This window comes from Dendrobates tinctorius, unplaced genomic scaffold (genome assembly GCF_039654945.1).
Source record: "Dendrobates tinctorius isolate UK_male_01 unplaced genomic scaffold, ASM3965494v1 ptg000065l, whole genome shotgun sequence".
Taxonomy (NCBI): Eukaryota; Metazoa; Chordata; class Amphibia; order Anura; family Dendrobatidae; genus Dendrobates; species Dendrobates tinctorius.
Genome location: NW_027361733.1, coordinates 31,218,470 through 31,241,643, shown reverse-complemented (window position 1 = coordinate 31,241,643; position 23,174 = coordinate 31,218,470). Strand labels below are relative to the sequence as shown.

The window sequence follows — 23,174 nt, the reverse complement described above, 5'->3', positions numbered from 1 at the left end:
AAGCCCATGAGGGGCAAGCAATGGTATAAAGTAGGGTCCATGAGATCCATAGCTGGATCAGAGGAGTCACCTCAGCATCATGGCCACAATATGACCTCCTGGGCAACTAATGGGGTGGACCCCAGTAGAGAGACCACCCAGATCTGAATCTTATTAGAATCCTGTAAGTACTGTTCAAGTTCCTACCAAGTGTGTATAACCGCTAAGCGCTGAGTACTACTGTAAGATACAGTTTTGCACCAAAATTGTCACTGGATGTCATAAAGGGGGTGTTCCCTACTAAAGACCCCTGTATAAGCCAGGACAGAGAGCAGGAGCAGCTCCCAATCTGGCAAATCAAACTGAAATGCAAAGTAAACAAGGAGGTTGGATACATTTTCAGGAACTGGATTCCTTATGGTCGACCATTCATTTTAATAGGGGACTGATGATTTTGATGAGCTTTACACAGGGGACGTCGGGGATAGCCCATAAATAGGTCATCACTTCTGCTTGCCGCTAATAGACGGAAACGATAATGCATTAGTGCACAGAAAATCTACAAAAACACACGGATCCAACATAACAGATTTTTTTTTCTTCCCTGGCACCAAATTCTTCATCTCACGACTCGCTGGGATTTGTGGTTCCAGAATAGCTATAGAGAAACAGCTTGTCCAATTATCGCTCTGCCTTGGTTTCTAAGCTTTACCGCACCCAGGAGAGATTTACATGTGGATGTTTTCTGCATTTAGTTATTCCTCACCTTTCCCTAAAAACTCCCTTGGTGCCATCTGTTCGCGCGCCGGAGCTGGCTGCCGCACAGGATGACGTCTGTGCTTTGACAACAATGGGCAGATTTATGATGTAGAGATTACACCTCCCACGCACGCTCTAAAACTGGTCCCAGCGCTGAGACCAGGGGAACCGAGGACAGTCATCCGTTACCTGAATCAGTCCGGCCGCAGGATTACGACGCTTTTCAAAGTGCTTCTGTCTGTGCTGCTCTTGGACTTTCAGGGCAAATCCAGATCCGAGGATCCCCTGAAAAGATGATATTACAGGCCAGTGCTACACAACAAGTTTATACCTTTGTAGTGTGGAAACCCCTGCTATGTGATCAGCTGTGATCTATGGAAGAACTTGGAATCAGGTATGCGATTTTACTGCAGCACCCCCACAGGGGACATAAAGTATTACATGGCGCCCATATATATACATTTTTCTATGTGTCATGCATGGGAATCCATACAGAAAGGAGGGTGCTTGTAGGTGCTTATTGCACCAAATGGGCAACATCCCACCCTCCAATAGGGTATTGGAAATTCAACTTCCTTAACTAGACAACACCGTTAAGATCCATGCACTTACAGCAGGAAGGGCAAAGAATGAGACCCCAATAAGGGTGAAGGTGGCAGCGAGGAGACGACCGTTCCAGGTTTGTGGATACTTATCTCCATAACCGATGGTGGTCAGAGTAATCTGAAAGAGACAAGAAAATATCTACAGGTAAATCACTGCCTCTTGATAAGGAGTTAAAAGGGTTATTTCAATCTTCATAAATGGGTATTGTAAAAAAAAAAAACACTTTTGCAATTTACTGCTCATTAAAATTTCAATCTGTTCATGAAATGTAAACTTTTTTGTTTTGTTTACAGTTTGTTGCCTTGGAGACGGACCACTGCTGCTGGACAGCAGAACATGCAAAGTGCTTACAAGCTCTTTTCTACAGAGCTTGTAAACACTGATTTGAAGCTACCCAGGATTTCTGGAGTGCGATATTACAGCCTAATCCAGGTCCCCTACAGCACAAGCTTACGAGTTAGACAGCAGCAGTGGTCGGTCTCTTAGGCAACGAGCAGTAAACAAATGAAAAGCGTTAATATTTCACGAACGAATGCAACGATTAGTAAGCAGAAAATCGTAAAATTGCTTGTCTTTACAAACACTACCCATCTATGAAGATGGGAATAAACCATTAAGTACCATGTGAGTTAATCAGCAGGTATAAAATGTCATCAGTCCTAAACAGGGACCTTATGAGCCAATTGCTTCCACAAATCTGTTGTGATAGTGAACTGCCATACATGCCATTTTCTGATATATAAATTATAGCAATTATCTCCCCAATATTAAGAATAATGATTTTAGATGATTAATGAAGAAAAGGAAATATGACCAGGATCTGTGTCATTCTGTGCTAAGTAAATCTGGAGCAAAGCAGAACATGACTCGCACAAGCACTTCTATCCAAAGAGCAAGCGCATTAAATAGTAGTAAAGGTCGTCCTTTACTACTTCATCAAACAGTTTTTACCATTTTTCTGCTTTAAATGGAGTAAATTTTTAGCGACACTCTTGGCAGAAAAATTAGGCAACTTTTGCCATTTTTCAAAAGTCCTGGCCAACTTTCATGGCTGAGAAAGGGGATTGCTGAGCGTGACCAACAAATTTATCATTAATTTACGCCAAAAAAGTAAATGAAAAACGCACCACCGCGCTTACCAGTTTTGGTGTTGACGCACAAAAAGTGAAAAATGCGCCAAATTCATTAAAGTATCATAAACCTGTTAAAGGGAATCTGTCACCCCTTTTTTGAGATATCATATAATGATATCATTCAATTGTGTGTCACATAAGGATTCTCTTAGTACTTTTGCTTCCCCCTGACCCCGCACCTTTCATGCATAAATACCTTTTTTATATCGGTTCAGATGTATGTAAACTGCCGCGGTCCGGTCCGATGGGCGGGGCTTATTCACCTGCTCCCCCCTCGCTGTCTTGCTTTACACAAGAAGAAATGCGTAGAGCAAGACAGGGAGGGGGGGAGCAGTTGAATAAGCCCCGCCCAGCGGACCTGACAGCGGCAGTTTACATACATCTGAACCGATATAAACAAGATATTTATGCATGAAAGGTGCAGGGTCAGGGGGAAGCAAAAGTACTAAGGGAATCCTTATGTGACACACAATTGAATGATATCATTATATGATATCTCAAAAAAGGGGTGACAGATTCCCTTTAATGAAATTGGCGCATCTTACTCCAGCGCTCTCTTCATTAACACTGGCATACGAAACACCAGTCTTAATTAATCGGAACCTTAGGGTATGTGGACTCGGAATATTGTCAAGTGGGTACACTCCAAAAAATGGCTACAAAAAAAAATAAAAAATTGCTTGTAGGACTCCTCCTATGCATCTCTCTTCCACTTTCGTGTTTTGAAAAACATGGGAACTTTGAGGGGTTATAGATATAGATTAAACAGGCACTGACCAATAAGAAGGCTGCAAAAAGACAGGAAAAAAATTCTCCCAAAATGTTTCAAAAACTCTGCAAAACCGCTCCAAGAAATGAAAAACCCCTTCAAAATGTCCCTAAAGAAGGAACATTTCCACTACAAAAGCTCATGGTTTTTGAACGACACAAAAAATTCTGTGAAATTAAAAAAGCCACTTGGCATTTCAAAGGAAGGAAAACAATGTTCACAATTTATTGTAATGCAATTCAAACAATATATAGTGGCATGTAAAAGTTTGGGCGCCCCTGGTCAAAATTACTGTTATTGTCATCAGTTAAGCCAGTTGAAAATGAAATTATCTCTCAACAGGATAAAGTTAAATATGACATAAAGATATACCATATATATTGTAATTTTTTTCATTTTAAAAATTATAAAAAGGAAAATAGGCAGATGCAAAAGTTTGGGCATCCTGCATGGTTAGTACCTAGTAGCACCCCTTTTGAAAGTATCACAGGTTGTAGCCAGCCAAGAGTCTTTCAATTCTTGTCAGATGGATTTTCATCCATTCTTCCTTGGAAAATCCTTCCAGTTGTGTGAGATTCCTGGGTCGTCTTGCATGCACTTCTATTTTGAGGTCTAGCTACAGATTTTCAATGATGTTCAGATCAGAGCACTGTGAGGGCCATTGTAAAACATTCAGCCTGCACCTTTTGAGGTTTATTGTGAATTTTGATGTGTGTTTAGGGACATTATCCATTTGCAGAAGCCATCCTCTTTTCATCTTCAGCATTTTTACAGATGGTGTTGTTTTGCATGAAGAATTTGTTGGCTGCAACACAACCCCAAAGCATGATTGATCCACTGCCATGCTTAATGATTGGCGAGATGTTCTTTTCCTGAAATTCTGTGCCATTTTTTCTCCCACATACCTTTGATCATTGTGGTCAATGAGTTCTATCTGAACCTCATGAGTCCACAGGACTTTTTTCCAAAATGCATCTGGCTTGTTTTGACGTTCTTTTTCATACTTCTGATGCTGACTTTTATGGTGAGGATGCGGGAGAGGTTATATTCTGAAGTCTCTTCCTTGAAGGCAATATTTGTGCAGGTGTCTCTGAACAGTAGAACAATGTACCACAACTCCAGTGTCTGCTAAATCTTTCTGAAGGTCTTTTGCAGTCAAGCGGGATTCTGATTTGCCTTTATAGCAATCCTATGAGCAGCTGTCACTGAAATTTTGCTTGGTTTTCCAGACCTTATCTTGACCTCCACTGTTCCTGTTAACTGCTATTTATTAATTACATTTCAAATGGAGGAAAGGGCAACTTGAAAACGCTTTGCTATATTCTTATAGCCTTCTCCTGGTTTGTGGGCCTCCACCATTTTCATTTTCAGGGTTCTAGGCAGCTGCTTAGAAGAACCCATGGCTGCCATGGCTGCTGTTTTTTGGCACAAGGTTAGAGGAAGCTGAGTTTTTATAAAGCTGGGACATTTTCATCACCTGGCCATTCCTAACGATGATGAACAAACCATAACTCTAACAGGCAAATTAAGGCCTTAAACATTGGTCAAAGTTATCTGAGCATACAAATCTCCAAAGGTGCCCAAACTTTTCATATGACTCATTTTCCTTTTTTTAACTTTTAAAATGTAAAACATGAAAACATATATTTTTTTTTCCTAAAAAACAAAGGAAATGTGTCATCTTTAACTTTAAGCCTTTTAGAGATCATTTCATCTTCAACTTGCTAAACTGTTCACAATAACAGTAATTTTGACGAGGGGTGCTAAAACCACGTAGTGACGTTTCAGTTCTGTAAATTGGACCATCAAATTGGAACATCATCGAACATAGACTGCTGTGGAACACAGGAGATACAGACCAAAATCAGCACTGGGGAAAGGTGGCTGGAAATAATATGTTCATATAGCCATGGAGCTGTAATATAGTGAGATTTCATCATTTCGTCAGTGACCTAATTTAACTACCATAATACTGTCTTATATATACAAGAATATGGCCAAAGACATGGTCAGATTTGCATCTGCGGTTTCTAGGCGATGGCTGGATTTTATTGGATTTACATAGTAATTAATTAAGGTTGAAGGGAGACTTTAAGTCCATCTAGTTCAACCCATATCCTATCCTAACTTGCCCTAACATGTTGATCCAGAGGAAGGCAAAAAGCCCCATGTGGCAAACAGTAAGCTTCACATTGGGGAAAAAAATTCCTTCCCGACTCCACATACGGCAATCAGACTACCTCCCTGGATCAACGCAACACTAAGGAAACTAGTGTATATACCCTGTAATATTATACTTTTCAAGAAAGGCATCCAGTCCCCTCTTAAATTTTAGTAGGGAATCACTCATTACAACATCATATGGCAGAGAGTTCCATAGTCTCACTGCTCTTACAGTAAAGAATCCCCGTCAGTGAGTATGCTTAAACCTTCTTTCCTCCAGACGTAGAGAATGCCCCCTTGTCCCCGTCACAGGTCTAAGAGTAAAAAGATCATTAGAAAGGTCTTGGTATTGTCCCCGCATATATTTATACATTGTAATAAGATCACCCCTAAGCCTTCGATTCTCCAAACTAAATAACCCCAAGTGTAATAATCTGTCTTGGTATTGCAGACCCCCTAGTTCCCTAATAACCTTGGTCGCTCTTCTCTGCACCCGCTCCAGTTCAGCTGTGTCTTTCTTATACACCGGAGACCAGAACTGTACACAGTATTCTAAGTGTGGTCGCACTAGTGACTTATATAGAGGTAAAATTATGTTCTCCTCCTGAGCATCTATGCCTCTTTTAATGCATCCCATTATTTTATTTGCCTTTGCAGCAGCTGCCTGACACTGGCCACTAAATGTGAGTTTGTTGTCCACCCATACACCCAGGTCTTTTTCAGTGACTGTTTTGCCCAGTGTTTTACAATTAAGCACATAATTATACATCTTGTTCGTTCTACCCAAGTGCATGACCTTACATTTATCCCCATTAAAGCTCATTTGCCATTTATCAGCCCAAGCTTCTAGTTTACATAAATCCTCCTGTAATATAAAATTGTCCTCCTTTGTATTGATTACCCTGCAGAGTTTAGTGTCATCTGCAAATATTGAAATTCTACTCTCTATGCCCCTTACAAGGTCATTAATAAATATGTTAAAAAGAAGCGGGCCCAAAACTGACCCCTGTGGTACCCCACTGTTAACCGTGACCCAGTCCGAGTGTGCTCCATTAATAACCACTCTTTGTTTCCTATCCCTGAGCCAGCTCTTAACCCACCTACACATATTTTCCCCTATCCCCATTGTTCTCATTTTATGTATCAACCTTTTGTGTGGCACCGTATCAAAAGCTTTTGAAAAGTCCATGTACACCACGTCCACTGCATTCCCTTGGTCCAGTCCGGAACTTACCTCTTCATAAAAGCTTATCTGATTAGTCTGACAGGAACGGTCCCTTGTAAACCCATGTTGATATTGGGTCATAAGGTTATTCTTCTCCAGATACTCCAGTATAGTATCTCTTAGAAAACCCTCCAGGATTTTACCCACAGTTGAAGTTAAACTCACTGGCCTATAATTTCCAAGTTCAGTTTTTGTCCCCTTTTTGAATATTGGCACCACATTTGCTATACGCCAGTCCTGTGGTACAGACCCTGTTATTTTGGAATCTTTAAAGATTAAAAATAATGGTCTATCTATGACTGTGCTTAATTCCTGCAGTACTCGGGGGTGTATCCCATCCGGGCCCGGGGATTTGTCAATTTTAGTGATTGTTAGACGCCGCCGTACTTCCTGCTGGGTTAAGCAGGTGACATTTAATGGACAATTTTTATCCCTGATCATGTTATCCGTCATGGGATTTTCTTGTGTAAACACTGTCGAAAAAAAGTCATTTAGTATATTGGCTTTTTCCTCATCCTCCTCCACCATTTCACCCAGACTATTTTTAAGGGGGCCAACATTATCATTTTTTAGCTTCTTACTATTTATGTAGTTAAAGAATATTTTGGGATTATTTTTACTTTCTCTGGCAATGAGTCTCTCTGTCTCAATCTTTGCTGTTTTGATTTGCTTTTTACAGAATTTATTTAATCTTCTGTATTTAGTTAATGCCTCATCACTACCTACTTGCTTTAATTCTTTAAATGCTTTATTTTTATCTCTTATTGCACTCCTTACAGCTCTATTTAGCCATAGTGGTTTCCTCCTATTTCTAGCATGTTTATTCCCATACGGTATATATTGTGCACAGCTCCTATTCAGGATGCTAATAAACGTCTCCCATTTTCTTTGTGTATTTTTATGTCTCAGGATATCGTCCCAGTTAATTGCACCAAGATCATCTCTCATCCGTTGGAAATTTGCTTTCCTGAAGTTTAGTGTCCTTGTAACCCCTCTACTACACATCTTATTAAAGGATACATGACAACTTAATAATATGTGATCACTATTACCCAAGTGACCCCCAACCCTTATATTTGATATGCGGTCTGGCCTGTTGGTTAATATTAGGTCTAGCAGTGCCCCCCTCTTGTTGGGTCCTGAACCAGTTGTGAAAGGTAATTGTCTCTCATCGTTGTCAGAAACCTATTACCTTTGCTGGAACTGCAGGTTTCGGTTTCCCAATGTATTTCAGGGTAGTTGAAGTCCCCCATAATAATGACTTCTCCTTGAGTCGCTGCTTCATCTATTTGCTTTATGAGGATATTCTCTGTTGCTTTCATTATTTTTGGAGACTTATAACAAACCCCTATCAGTAATTTATTATTTTTCCCCCTCCCCTTATCTCCACCCACAGGGACTCTACATTTTCATTAGATTCATATATATTATCACGAAGGATGGGTTTTAAGGATGATTTTACATATAAACACACGCCTCCCCCTTGTTTATTAGTACGGTCATTTCTGAACAGACTATAGCCCTGTACATTAACAGCCCAGTCATGGCTCTCGTCCAGCCATGTCTCAGATATCCCCACCATGTCATAATTATGCTCCAACAACATTAACTCCAATTCCTCCATCTTGTTGGCGAGGCTTCTGGCATTAGTATACATGCACTTTATGTATCTCTATGTACCTCTATTCTTTCTTAAATTATTAACTGTTACAATATTAACTTATTACAATAAACTGCTGAATTTTTAAGGATCCTTTTGCTCGATATACATTGTTTTTACTATACTGCTGCTCCTTCTGTATGTACAATAATATAACTACTATAATACTTCCCCTATGTACAATAATATAACTACTATAATACTGCCCCTATGTACAATAATATAACTACTATAATACTTCCCCTATGTACAATAATATAACTACTATAATACTGCCCCTATGTACAAGAATATAACTACTATAATACTGCCCCTAAGTACAAGAATATAACTACTATAATACTGTCCCTATGTACAAGAATATAACTACTATAATACTGATCCTATATACAAGAATATAACTACTATAATACTGCCCCTATGTACAGGAATACAACTATTATAATACAGTCCCATGTACAAGAATATAACTAATATAATACTGACCCTTATCTACAAGAATATAACTGACTATAATACTGACTCCTATGGACAAGGATATAACTACTATAATACTGCTCCTATGTACAAGAATATAACCACTATAATACTGCCCCTATGTACAAGAATATAACTACTATAATAGTTCCCCGTATGTACAAGAATATAACTACTACAATACTGCCCCCTATGTACAAGAATATTACTATAATAGTGCCCCCTATGTACAAGAATATAACTACTATAATACTGCCCCTATATACAAGAATATAACTACTATAATGCTGCCCTATGTACAAGAATATATCTACTGTAATACATAAGGATGTGAGCAGGTTGGAGAATCTTCAGATCAGACTTGAGTATCTCTTTCCATCCTATTACACCATTATTCTTGGAAGGAGTGATTTCACTTCATCGTCAAATATTAATGAAGTGCATGTTCCTTCACAGCAGTGAAGCTGCTCCTCATATTGTTGGTATATTACATAGATTTTTCATAATTAACAGGTAAGATATCTGAGATCAGAGTCTTTGTACTTAAAGAAAACCTGTCAAAAGTGGCCAGTTTTTGCTATTATTTTATTCATTTTGATTCCCTAAGTATTGCATTTTTGTTTGTTTGTTTTCTCGTTTTGTTTGTTTGTTAAATCCACCATATAGTACGAGGATTTGGACCTTTTTCTTTAATACTATTGTTACGGTTTTTACCAGGGGGTCTGGCTCCCAAGGTAACAATGCACAGCAGCCTAAAGACTCACCGCAGAGAATCCTGTGATCCTCATATCCCCTTGTAAAGACCATAGAAATAACACTAAATAAAAAAGGCCCAAGTCTCTGGAACCATATGGCGGCATTAAAAAAAAAAATCAGGGGAGGTGGGGGAATAAAAACTGTCCACTTTTGACTTTGTGACAAGTCCAAGTCTTAATCAGAATTGTTCCCTGTTAGCAGCCAGGCTGGATAAGGTGACCATCAGTGTTTCCAATGAGATGGCAGTAAGAGACAGGCTTCTCAATATGGCTGGTTAATGTGAACACTAAATACTGAACTGTATCTAACTACACATCTATTTATATAATTGCCTTGAAAAGTTTTCATTTCCTGTTCTGTCCAATGTCACCGTATCCCAGAATTCCAAGGGGAGGAAGTTCACCGACCGCCATATTGGGACACCCAAGTGAAGGAAACTGCTGCTGGTACCAACCTATTGTGCGGTACAACCAGCGGAACACCGTCGCACCACACACACACTCTATACGCCGTACGCACCACACACACACTCACACTCACGCAGCTTCTTGCGCGGTACCACCAGCGGAACACCGTCGCACTGCACAGTGAATCATTCGGCTGATCCCGGCGGCAGATGCAGAGGAAGCCGGTCACATTAAAGGGGTTTTCCCACGAACAAAAGTTCATTTTAAAAGTTGTCTGTGTCTGACCAGGTACGGAGCATACCACATCTCCTGGGCAGGGGAGGAAGCAAAAGACAATACTGACATTACAGCAGGAGATCATAGAGGATTCATTTTGTGAGGTAAAATATCTCACTGACTGTTTTTAAACAATATTTTACCTCACAAAATGTATCCTCTGCGATCTCCTGCAGGAGCTGTGGTATGTTCTGTACACGGTCAGACACAGGGGTGAGAGAGACAGAGCCCAGGGGGGAGACAGCTCAAATGGGACAGCACATGAGGGGAGAACACAGCACAGCAAGGTGAGAGACAGCAGACAAGAGGGATAGCACATGGGGTAGACAGGTCAAAGAAGAGAGAACAGACGGGAGAAGTCATCACATGGGGAAAGAGAGAGTGGATAGGTGGGTGAGCACATGGGGGGGAGAGATTCTCAACGCTGCAAAGCCTGCCCTCATCGTGACATTACCGCCCTCCCGAAGCGATAGCATAGGGCCTCCATCTAGTAAAGAATAACAAAGAAAGGAGAATTTTCGAGAAGTTTCCCACGATTCTTTAATTTGCCCTGCAGATGGTGCCAGTTTCAGAAGTCAGACACTCACCAGTCCCCACCACAAGGCGTCGGCATAAGTATCAAACATTTCACTGTTCGCTTCTTTCTCTGCCAGATATACCAGGAACGATGCCAAGATGAGGCACAGGAAGCCGATGTACCAGGCTGTTATCAGTTCCTAAAAGTAAAATCAGTTAGTCAAAAATATTCTCCTTAAAGGGATCCTGCAAATAAAGTCTATGCCGTTCCCATTCCCTGTACAGTCTAATGCAGCTATTACTCACTGTTATCAGTTATTTCTGGTGTCAGCTACAACATGGTGCAGTACTGGTACTGCTTATCACCCAGATTTCCCAGAAATGGATAGAACGCAGGATAACTCTAAACTCTGTGATTTTTTTTTTTCGTAATTGAAGGGGAAAAAAATTTCTCTCATCCAATTATGCACTACTTGATTGTAGACTGTAAGTGACACCACTTCTATAGGGAGTCATATTTTCAATATTTGACATTATAGATACACTGGGCGGGGAGGTACAGTCCCCAAAGGTACGGTAATTAGTAAATATGAGGTAGGACGGGTTATAGGATATTTATGACACTTAATCGGGCGGAAGGTCCTTGAGCTGCTCAGCTCGTTCAGGATCTGTTCAAATGATGATCAGGAACTGCAAGATGTAGTAAAGTATAAAGTGTGTGTGACAATATATGCATGTAGTTTGCATGTAGCAGGGCTGTGTGCATGTAGCAGAGCTGTGTGTCTATATTTGCATGTAGTGTGCATGTAGCAGGTCTGTATGTGTATATAGCTGAATGTAGCAGAGCTCTGTGTGTTTATATGTGCATGTACCAGAGCTGTGTGTCTATGTGTGCATGTAGAAGAGATGTCTGTGTCTCTATGCATGTAGTGTTCATGTAGCAGAGAGGTGTGTATCTATTTTAGCATGTGGTGTGCATGTAGCAGATCAGTCTGTCTATATGTGCACGTAGCAGAGCTGTGTGTATATATGTGCACGTAGCAGAGTTGTGTGTATATATGTGCACGTAGCAGAGCTGTGTGTGTCTATATGTGCATGTAGCAAAGCAGAGTGTCTATATGTGCAAGAAGCAGAGCTGTGCGACCCTATATGTGCATGTAGAAAAGCTGTGCGAGTCTATATGTGCATGTAGCAGAGCTGTGTGAGTCTATATGTGCATGGAGCAGAGCTGTGTGAGACTATATATGCATGTACCAGAGCTGTCTGTCTATGTGTGCATGTAGAAGAGATGTCTGTGTCTCTATGTGCATGTAGTGTTCATGTAGCAGAGCGGTATGTATCTATTTTGGCATGTAGATCAGCCTGTCTATATGTGCATGTAGCAGAGCTGTGTTTGTCTATATGTGTATGTAGCAAAGCAGTGTGTCTATATGTGAATGAGGCAGAGCTGTGTCTATATGTGCATGTAGCAGATCTGTGTATGTCTATATGTGCATGTAGCAGAGCTGTGTGAGTCTATATGTGCATGTAGCAGAGCTGTGTGTCTATATGTGCATTTAGCAGAGCTTTGTGTGTCTATATGTGCATGTAGCAGAGCTGTGTGTCTACATGTGCATTTAGCAGAGCTTTGTGTGTCTATATGTGCATGTAGTAGGGCTGTGTGTGCCTATATGTGTATGTAGTGTGCATGTAATAGAGCTGTGTCTATATGTGCATGTAGCAAAGTTATGTGTGTCTATGTGTGAATGTAGAAGAGCTGTGTGTGTCTATATGTGAACATAGCAAAGCTGTGTTTATATTTGCATCCGTATCAGAGTGTGTCTATATATACACATCTATACATGGATATGTCCAATAAATTGGTACTACACAGCCATAGAAATAAGGTAATGCCCATGTACAGTGGATAATACCTTGCTGTGCGCGTACACAACAGAGCCCAGTAGTTTCCATGTTCCTCCTCTCCGGTCCATACGGATCATACGCAGAATCTGCAGAAATCTCAAGCTCCTGAGAGCGGAGGTAGCAAAGACATTCCCCTGCGATCCGGCAGACAGGACCGCTATGGACGCTATTAACACGAGGATATCTGGAAAGAGAAGAAAGAAAAGGGGATCATCTTCTCATATCTGTGAAAAAAACTGAACCCCAATAATATTACAATTATGCAGGGTAAGTGACTCAAACCCATATTACAAAGTAGCTAATTAAAATTCTGTAACAACTGAAGAGCTAAGAGGAAGTTCCGGATACAATAATGGACATGAAAGGTTGAATAAAATACCAAGTTTTCTTAAACTGAACCACCAGTTTCAGGTTGAGGGGGTCCCAAAGCTATAAAAGCAAACACAGTGAAGGTGATATCAACCAATATGTCCAAGAGTTTAATATACATCTTTCCTGTATCAAGAGTTTAAGAGGGCACTTCTACAAGTAATATCACCAAACTCCCATATATCCTAAAATGCCTATGGGAATATGAAGAGATCCCGAATACGATGATAATAAAAAATAGCTGGTGACAAAACGCGCGTTGGGGTCAGGGGACACAGAGTGGACACATAGCACCAGCCTCACCAGTAAACCATTATTTTGGGACTTAATTTTTTGGGGCTATCATGCCATTTCTGGATAACGTTAGCATTGAGATCTTGATAAGTCCTTGGTCTCATTAACGTGTGCAGGGACTTCACACATGTGTTAGATAATAGTATATAGTTGTATTCACAACTTTGCATGTTAATTGTTTTATGACTGGTGCCTCTCATAATGGTATGTTAAAATGCAAATAAAGTCCGTGGAGCCTCATTTAAGAGTCTCAAACACGGGACTAGCCAGATCTTCCTCCAGGGAAGGACCCAGCCAAGGAGTGGCTCCTTTCGGAAACCACCATTACCACCATATTAAGTGGCCCTTTAAGTCAATATCCAGCTCTTTACGAGTTTACAGATATTTGACAAGGGAAATACCAAGGCCAGGTACAGTAGGATTTCACTGATTGAGCGCCTTTGCCGGCTGCCACAGTGTTTTCTTTGACTGGTCTCCCTGAGGTCAGTGATTGTTTTGTGATGTTGGTCTACTAGGCATTGCTCCCACCTAGCCAGAATCCTACTCCACACTGATGAGGGGCAACACCCCGAAACAGCTGTCTGTGGATGGATACCTGGCCTTGGTATTTCCCTTGTGATATCTGTAAACTCGTAAAGAGCTGGATATTGACTTAGAATCATAGAATCATAGAATCGTAGAGTTGGAAGGGACCTCCTGGGCCATCTGGTCCAACCCCCTGCTCAAAGCAGGATTCGCTAAATCATCCCAGTCAGATGTCTGTCCAGCCTCTGTTTGAAGACTTCCATTGAAGGAGAACTCACCACTTCTCGTGGCAGCCTGTTCCACTCATTGATCACTCTAACTGTCAAAAAGTTTTTTCTAATATCTAATCTGTGTCTCCTCCCATTCAGTTTCATCCCATTGCTTCTAGTCTTTCCTTGTGCAAATGAGAATAAAGTTGATCCTTCTACAATGTGACAGCCCTTTAGATATTTGTAGACAGCTATTAAGTCTCCTCTCAGTCTTCTCTTTTGCAAACTAAACATTCCCAAATCCTGCAACCTTTCCTCATAAGACAGGGTTTGCAGACCGGTCACCATTCTGGTCGCTCTTTTCTGAACTTGCTCCAGTTTGTTGATGTCTTTTTTAAAATGTGGTGCCCAAAACTGGACACAATATTCCAGATGAGGTCTGACCAAAGAGGAGTAGAGGGAAATAATGACTTCACGTGATCTAGACTGTATGCTTCTGTTAATACATCCTAGAATTGCATTTGCCTTTTTTGCTGCTGCATCACACTGTTGACTCATATTCAGTCTGTGATCTATTAGTATACCCAAGTCTTTTTCACATGTGCTGTCACTTAGCCCTATTCCTCCCATTCTATATATGCTTTTTCCATTTTTATTGCCCAGATGTAGTACTTTGCATTTCTCCCTGTTAAAAACCATTCTGTTAGTTGCTACCCACTTCTCCAGTTTATTTAAATCTTTTTGAATCCTCTCTCTCTCTTCTCTAGTATTAGCTATCCCTCCTAGCTTTGTGTCATCAGCAAATTTAATCAGTTTACCCTCAATTCCTTCATCTAAATCGTTGATAAAGATGTTGAACAATACAGGGCCCAGGACAGAGCCCTGTGGTACCCCACTTGAGACATTCTTCCAACTGGATGTGCAGCCATTTACGACCACTCTTTGGGTCCGATCACTAAGCCAGTTATGAATCCACCTAACAGTTGCCTTGTCCATTCCATACTTAATCATTTTTCAATAAGGATTGTATGAGAGACTTTGTCAAATGCTTTGCTGAAGTCAAGATATACTATATCTACAGCATTTCCTTGATCCACCCAATCAGTGATTCCGTCATAGAAGGAAATTAAGTTAGTCTGACATGACTTATTAGTTACAAACCCATGCTGACTCTGTTTAATCACTTCATTCTTATCCAGGTATTGACATACATGTTGTTTAATAATTTGTTCAAAGGGCCACTTAATATGGTGGTAATGGTGGTTTCCGAAAGGAGCCACCCCTTGGCTGGGTCCTTCCCTGGAGGAAGATCTGGCTAGTCCCGTGTTTGAGACTCTTAAATGAGGCTCCACGGACTTTATTTGCATATTTGTATTTCCCAGGGAGCAATGCATCTAGGATTTCGCTGATTGAGCGCCTTTGCCCACTGCCGCAGTGTTTTCTTTGACTGGTCTCCCTGAGGTCAGTGATTGTTTCGTAATGGTATGTTAAAGGCACATTAGCGTTTTCATATTCATTTATCTTTGCAGTCCTGGGTCTTTTTGAAATATGTAGGGAATTCCACGTAATTCAGAAAGTATTATCATAAACTATTACATATAATTATTCATATATTTTTAGTGGCATAAAAATTATATCTATTGGGCATTATAATGTTTACAATCTCATGACACGATTGTTTAAGTGAGATATTCCTTACATATATTATTGTCTTTGGTGTTTTTTTTACCACTTGGTGTCCTCTTGACAGTATTTTGCTTTTCATTGGGTTTCCAGTGTTTTTATATTATCTTTAAATAAAAGTTATTTTTTATTACCATTGTATTTGGGATCTCTTCATATTCCCAGAGGCATTTTAGGATATATGGGAGTTTGGTGATAATACAGTGAAAGTAATGTAGATCCGAAAAGGGGGTACATTTTAGTGACAAGGTACCAGCTGATTATAGATAATGAGCAGGAGACTTTTACTGTCACTTACTAACTATTCTTTTAAAAAATAAATACAAATTTTGCTGAAGTGGCCTCACCAATGACACAGAATGGCTTGCGTGCAAATTTCAGCCGCCCTCTCCATCCTCTGTAACGGCAGCAGCACCCGGCAGCCCAAATCCGAACAAAATACTCCACTCCAAAGACCACAATGGTGACAATTTCCTGCAAGAAAGAAAACAACTCTGATTTTTCAGCTATAAAAGACAATAGAAAAAAGAATTTAAAGGGATATTAGACTTCAAAAAGTCAGAGACTATTAAATGGAGCTCATCACATCAGTCATTGATACAAGAAATCCGGGACCCCAGTTTAACAACATTTTAAAATCTAATCAATTTGTATTAATTTATACTATATGTAATGCACAAAGCACATTGCTGAAGTCATTATCACACATTTTTGCTTCAAAGAGTTGACAATACCAGTACATACCAGTATGTAGAGGGCCCCCTCTGACTTCTCCTCATACTCCCTAATGGTGGAAAAGACAGAAAGAACAAGGCAGGAAAAGACAAGAAGGAACCTGAGGATAGAAAAGAAGGAGGACTTATAATTACTGTAATACCACCTCATATGCACTATATTATAACTACTATAATACTGTCCCATATGTACAAAAATATAACTACTATAATACTGTCCCTATGTACAAGAATATAACTACTATAATACTGACCCTATGTACAAGAAAAAATACTACTACAATACCGCTTCCTATGTACAAGAATATAACTACTATAATACTGCCTCCTATGTACAAGAATATAACTACTATAATAGTGCTCCTATGTAAAAGAATATAACTACTATAATACTGCCCTCTATGAACAAGAATATAACTACGGTACTATAATACTGTCCCAAATATACAAGAATATAACTACTATAATACTGACTCCTATGTACAAGAAAATAACTACTATAATACTGCGCCTAGGTACAAGAATATAACTACTATAATACTGCCCCTAGGTACAAGAAAAAAACTTCTACAATACTGCTTCCTATGTACAAAAATATAACTGCCATACTACTGCACCCTACATACAAGAGTATAACTACTATAATACTGCCCCTTTTGTACAAGAATATACCTGCTATAATTCTGCTCCCTATATAAATTCTATGATACTGCCCCCATATACAATGATATAACTACTATAATACTGGCTCCTATGTACAAAAATATAACTAGTGTAATACTGCCCCCTATGTGCAAGAATATAACTACTATAATACTGTCCCTATGTACAAGAATATAACTGCTATAATACTGACTCCTATGTACAAGAAAATAACTACTATAATACTGCTTCCTATGTACAAAAATATAACTGCCATACTACTGCACCCTACATACAAGAGTATAACTACTATAATACTTCCCCTTTTGTACAAGAATATACCTGCTATAATTCTGCTCCCTATATAAATTCTATGATACTGCCCCCATATAAAATGATATAACTACTATAATACTGGCTCCTATGTACAAGAATATAAATAGTGTAATACTGCCTCCTTATGTACAAGAATATAACTACTAGAATACAACTACTATAATACTGCCCAATGTACAAGAATATAATTAATATAATACTGCCCCTAAGTGCAAGAATATAACTTCTGTAATACTGCCCCCTGTGTAGAATATAACTACTATAATACTGCCCCCTATATACAAGAATATAACTACTATAATACTGCTCCTATGTACAAGAATATAACTACTATAATACTGCACCCTACATACAAGGGTATAACTACTATAATACTGCCCCTTATGTCCAAGAATAACATTACCAATATTCTGCCCCCTATGTACAATAATATAACTGCTATAATACTGCCTCCTATGTTCAAGAATATAACTGCCACATGTGCGTGGGAGGGGGGGGGGGTCGAGGATTTACCGTACTCAGTGTGTGTGGGGGGGATTTATTCAGTGTGTGTGGGGGAGGATTTATTCAGTGTGTGGGGGGTGAGATTTATTCAGTGTGTGTGGAGGTGGGATTTATTTGGCGTGTGTGGACGGGTCGAGGATTTATTCAGTGTGGGGGGGGTATTTATTCAGTGTGTGATCGTGAGGGTCAGGGATTTATTCAGTGTGTGTGTGGGGGGGGGATTTATTCAGTGTGGGGGGATTCACTGCAGGGCTTTTAACAAAGAAACCTGTAGCCTTCAGCAACATGGAAAACCCGGGCCTGGAATGAAATGAACTGCATGACTACCATCCAGCAGTCTGTGTCACACAACATCCCAGAGCGGGTTTTCCCTACATCTGCCTTGGACTCTAGCATGTCCAAGACTTCACTTATTTTTATTATTTTTAGTCTGCATTGCAATCACTGCTACTCTCGTGACTGCCATGCACTCATATCATATGGCCTTCATACGCCTCTGTGCACAGCCTGGGGAGAACACACAGTGACCCCTGTGACATCGGTCACTGCTTCACCATTGCAATCACAGCTAGACCTGCAACTGCAATGCCCCCTCATGACCTCAATACGCCTCTGTGCACATCATGGGGAGAACAAACAGTGACCCCCTACCTGTGACACCGGTCACTGCCTCACACTCCTATATATAAGAATATAACTACTATAATACTGACCTATTTACAAGAATATACACTCCCGTTCAAAAATTTGGGGTCACCCAGACAATTTTGTGTTTTCCATGAAAACTCATACTTTTATTAATCAAATGACTTGCCAAATTAATTTAAAATCTAGTCCAGACATTGACAAGATTAGAAAAAAAGATTTCTCTTTCAAATAATTTTCTCCTTCAAACTTTGCTTTCGTCACGGAATGCTCCCTTTACAGCAATTACAGCATTGCAGACCTTTGGCATTCTAGCAGTTAATTTGCTGAGGTAATCTGGAGAAATTTCACCCCATGCTTCCAGAAGCCCCTCCCACAAGTTGGTTTGGCTTGATGGGCACTTTTTGCGAACCATACGGTCAAGCTGCTCCCTCAACAGCTCATTGGGGTTGAGATCTGGTCACTGTGCTGGCCACTCCATTGCAGATAGAATACCAGCTGCCTGCTTCTTCCCTAAATAGTTCTTGCATAATTTGGAGGTGTGCTTTGGGACATTGTCCTGTTGTAGGATGAAATTGGCTCCAATCAAGCGCTGTCCACAGGGTATGGCATGGCGTTGCAAAATAGAGTGAGAGCCTTCCTTATTCAAAATCCCTTTTACCTTGTACAAATCTCCCAATTTACCAGCACCAAAGCAACCCCAGACCATCATATTACCTCCACCATGCTTAACAGATGGCATCAGGCACTCTTCCAGCATCTTTTCAGTTGTTCTGCGTCTCACAAATGTTCTTCTGTATGATACAAACACCTCAAACTTGGATTTGTCTGTCCATAACACTTTTTTCCAATCTTCTTTTGCCCATATTAATCTTTTCCTTTTATTAGCCAGTCTCAGATATGGCTTTTTCTTTGCCACTCTGCCCTGAAGGCCAGCATTCCGGAGTCGCCTCTTCACTGTAGACGTTAACACTGGCGTTTTGCGTGTACTATTTAATGAAGCTGCCAGTTGAGGACCTGTGAGATGTCAATTTCTCAAACTGCAGACTTTAATGTACTTGTCTTGTTGCCCAGTTCTGCAGCGGGGTCTCCCACTTCTCTTTCTACTCTGGTTAGTGCCTGTTTGTGCTCTCCTCTGAAGGGAGTAGTACACACCGTTTCTTGGCAATTTCTCGCATGGAATAGCCTTCATTTCTAAGAACAAGAATAGACTATCGAGTTTCACACGAAAGTTCTTTTTTTCTGGCCATTTTGAGAGTTTAATGGAACCAACAAATGCAATGCACCAGATTCTCAACTAGCTCAAAGGAAGGTCAGGTTTATAGCTTCTCTAATCAGCCAAACTGTTTTCAGCTGTGCTAACATACCCTTGTGCAAGTATTCTAACCATCCATTAGCATTCTTATACAGTTAGCAAACACAAAGTACAATAAGAACACTGCAGTGATGGTTGTTGGAAATGGGCCTCTATACACCTATGAAGATATTGCATTACAAACTAGACATTTGCAGCTAGAATAGTCATTTACCATATTAACAATGTATAGAGTGCATTTCTGAATCATTCAATGTTAGCTTCAATGGAAAACACTGTGCTTTTCTTTCAAAAATAAGGAAACTTCTAAGTGACCCTAAACTTTTGAACGGTAGTATAACTACTATAATACTGCCCCTATGTACAAGAATATAACTACTGCTGCCCAGGTATAGTAAATAACTACGGTTAGTTATATAGTTATAACAAATTATAATGATTATATATATATATATATATATATATATATAGCTGAGTGTAGAGCCCCACCCACTCCACATAGCCACATTCACTATAATATCCCACATCATCTCATCAGCCAGAGCCACCGGACTACTACCCCTAATATCCCACATCGTCCCGTCAGCCAAAGCCACCGGTCTGCTATCCCTAATATCCCGCATCATCCCGTCAGCCTGAGCCACCGGACCACTGCCACCAATATCCCATATCATCCCGTCGCAGCCGCCGGACTACTAGCCATAATATCCCACATCATCCCGTCCACCAGAACCACCGGACTACTACCACTAATATCCCACATCACCCCGTCATTTTTATATAGCGCTAACATATTCCACTGCGCTTTATAGTTTGCACACATTATCAACACTGTCCCCGATGCGGCTCACAATCTAAATTCTCTATCAGTATGTCTTTGGAATGTGGGAGGAAACCGGAGTACCCGGAGGAAACCCACGCGAACACGGGGAGAACATACAAACTCCTTGCAGATGTTGTCCTTGTCCTTGCCCTAATATCCCACATCATCCCGTCAGCCAGAGCCACCGGACTACTACCCCTAATATTCCACATCATCCCATCAGCCAGAGCCACCGGACTACTGTACTACCCCTAATATTCCACATCATCCCATCAGCCAGAGCCACCGGACTACTGTACTACCCCTAATATCCCACATCATCCCGTCAGTCAGAGCCACCGGACTACTCCCCCACATCATCCCATCAGCCAGAGCCACCGGACTACTACCCCTAATATCCCACATCATCCCGTCAGTCTGGGGTCAGAACCAGAGCGCTGAGTGGAACGGTCCTAACTTCTATACCGCGGATCCCTTTAAGAGAAGCCTGGGGTCAGTACCAAAGCGCAGAGTGTATTTGCCCTCACTTCCATACCAATGATCCCTTTAATAGAACTCTGGGGTCAGAATCAGAGCGCTGAGGGATTTGCTCCAACTTCCATACCGCGGATCCCTTTAAGAGAGCCTGGGACCAGAACCAGAGCGCTGAGTGGATTTGCCCTGACTTGCATACCAATGATCCTTTTAATAGAACTCTGGGGTCAGAATCAGAGCGCTGAGGGATTTGCCCTATCTTCCATACAGGAGATTCCTTTAAGAGAGCCTGGGGTCAGTACCAGAGCATTTGAAGGCAATTGCCCTGACTTTCATACCGGGGATCCCTTTTAAGAGAGGCCTGGGGTCAGTACCAAAGCGCAGTGTAGATTTGTAGATTTGTCCTAACTTCCATACCAATGATCCCTTTAAGAGACCCTGGGGTCTCTCTCTCCCTTTTCCAGAGTTCTGTTCCTTTAAATTTCATACACTGGCTGCTGCGACGGATCCATCCAAAAACCGGATCGATGCATCAGTTTTTTGCAAATCTGCAATGAATCCGTTTCTCACACTTTGACGGTTTGGTATGGAGGATGTGTGATGTGTATATGGCCACGGGAGGGGGGATTCATTTCTGTCATGTGCTCTCTGCTCCTTTCTGGGGGGCAGACAATGGCTGGGAGCTTATGTTCCCGGGGATGCTAGATTTCTCCCACCATGTCAGTGTCTGCTGAGGTGTTGTCAAGTAGGGAAACTTGCTCATAGCAACCAATCACAGCTCAGCTTCTTTTACCCAGCTCTGGTAAAATGAGAGATGCTTAGTGATTGGTTGCAAGGAAAACTGTTATTCATAGCAACCAATCACAGCTCAGCTTCTTTTGAACAGCTCTGGTGAAATGAAAGATGCTTCGTGATTGGTTGGTGATACGCACAAACATACATTCAGTTTTATATATATAGATAATACTGCCCCTATGTACAAGAAAATAACTACTATAATACTGCCCCCTATGTACAAGAATATCAATACTATAATACTGCTCCTATGTACAAGAATATAACTACTATAATACTGCCTCTATGTACAAGAATATAACTACTATAATACTGCCCCTATGTACAAGAATATAACTACTATAATACTGCCCCCTATGTACAAGAATATAACTACTATAATACTGCCCCTATGTACAAGAATATAACTACTATAATACTGCTTCAATGTACAAGAAAATAACTACTTTGATACTGCCACTATGACCTATGACCAAGAATATAACTACTATAATACTGCTTCTATGTACAAGAATAAAACTAATATAATACTGCCCTCTACTGTATGTATAAGACTATAACTACTATAATAGTGCTCCTATGTATCTACTATATAAATGTCTAATTCTGTCTGTCACGGAAATCCCGTGGTGCTGATTGGTAGTCGAACTACTATAATACTGCTCCTACGCATAAGACTATAACTACTATAATACTGCCTCCGATCTACAAGAATATAACTACTATAATACTGCCCCCTATGTACAAGAATATAACTACTATAATACTGCCCCCTATCTACAAGAATATAACTACTATAATACTGCCCCCTATGTACAAGAATATAACTGCTATAATACTGCCCCCTATGTACAAGAATATAACTACTATAATACTGCCCCCTATGTACAAGAATATAACTACTATAATACTGCCCCTATGTACAAGAATATAACTACTATAATACTGCTCCTATGTACAAGAATATAACTACTATAATACTGCCCCCTATGTACAAGAATATAACTACTATAATACTGCCCCCTATGTACAAGAATATAACTACTATAATACTGCCCCTATGTACAAGAATATAACTACTATAATACTGCTCCCTATGTACAAGAATATAACTACTATAATACTTCCCCTATGTACAAGAATATAACTACTATAATACTGCTCCCTATGTACAAGAATATAACTACTATAATAC

At 40.3% G+C, this 23,174-nt stretch overlaps 1 protein-coding gene across 20 annotated transcripts in view; it reads right to left on the bottom strand.

Moving 5' to 3' along the window:
* The window catches only part of KCNQ2 (potassium voltage-gated channel subfamily Q member 2), a 123,951-nt gene that overhangs the window by 71,994 nt on the left and 28,783 nt on the right, over positions 1–23,174 (bottom strand). For all 20 annotated transcript variants that reach the window (XR_012233187.1, XR_012233188.1, XR_012233189.1 and 17 more), the window contains exons 2-7: positions 16,456–16,546; positions 16,059–16,185; positions 12,640–12,815; positions 10,798–10,926; positions 1,351–1,461; positions 928–1,023 (exon numbers count right to left, since the gene is read on the bottom strand). Coding sequence is in view for 17 of the 20 variants with exons in the window: in XM_073580882.1 (XP_073436983.1) it covers positions 928–1,023; positions 1,351–1,461; positions 10,798–10,926; positions 12,640–12,815; positions 16,059–16,185; positions 16,456–16,546 (730 nt within the window). In the remaining 3 variants the exon portion in view is untranslated. The remainder of the gene's footprint in view (positions 1–927; positions 1,024–1,350; positions 1,462–10,797; positions 10,927–12,639; positions 12,816–16,058; positions 16,186–16,455; positions 16,547–23,174) is intronic.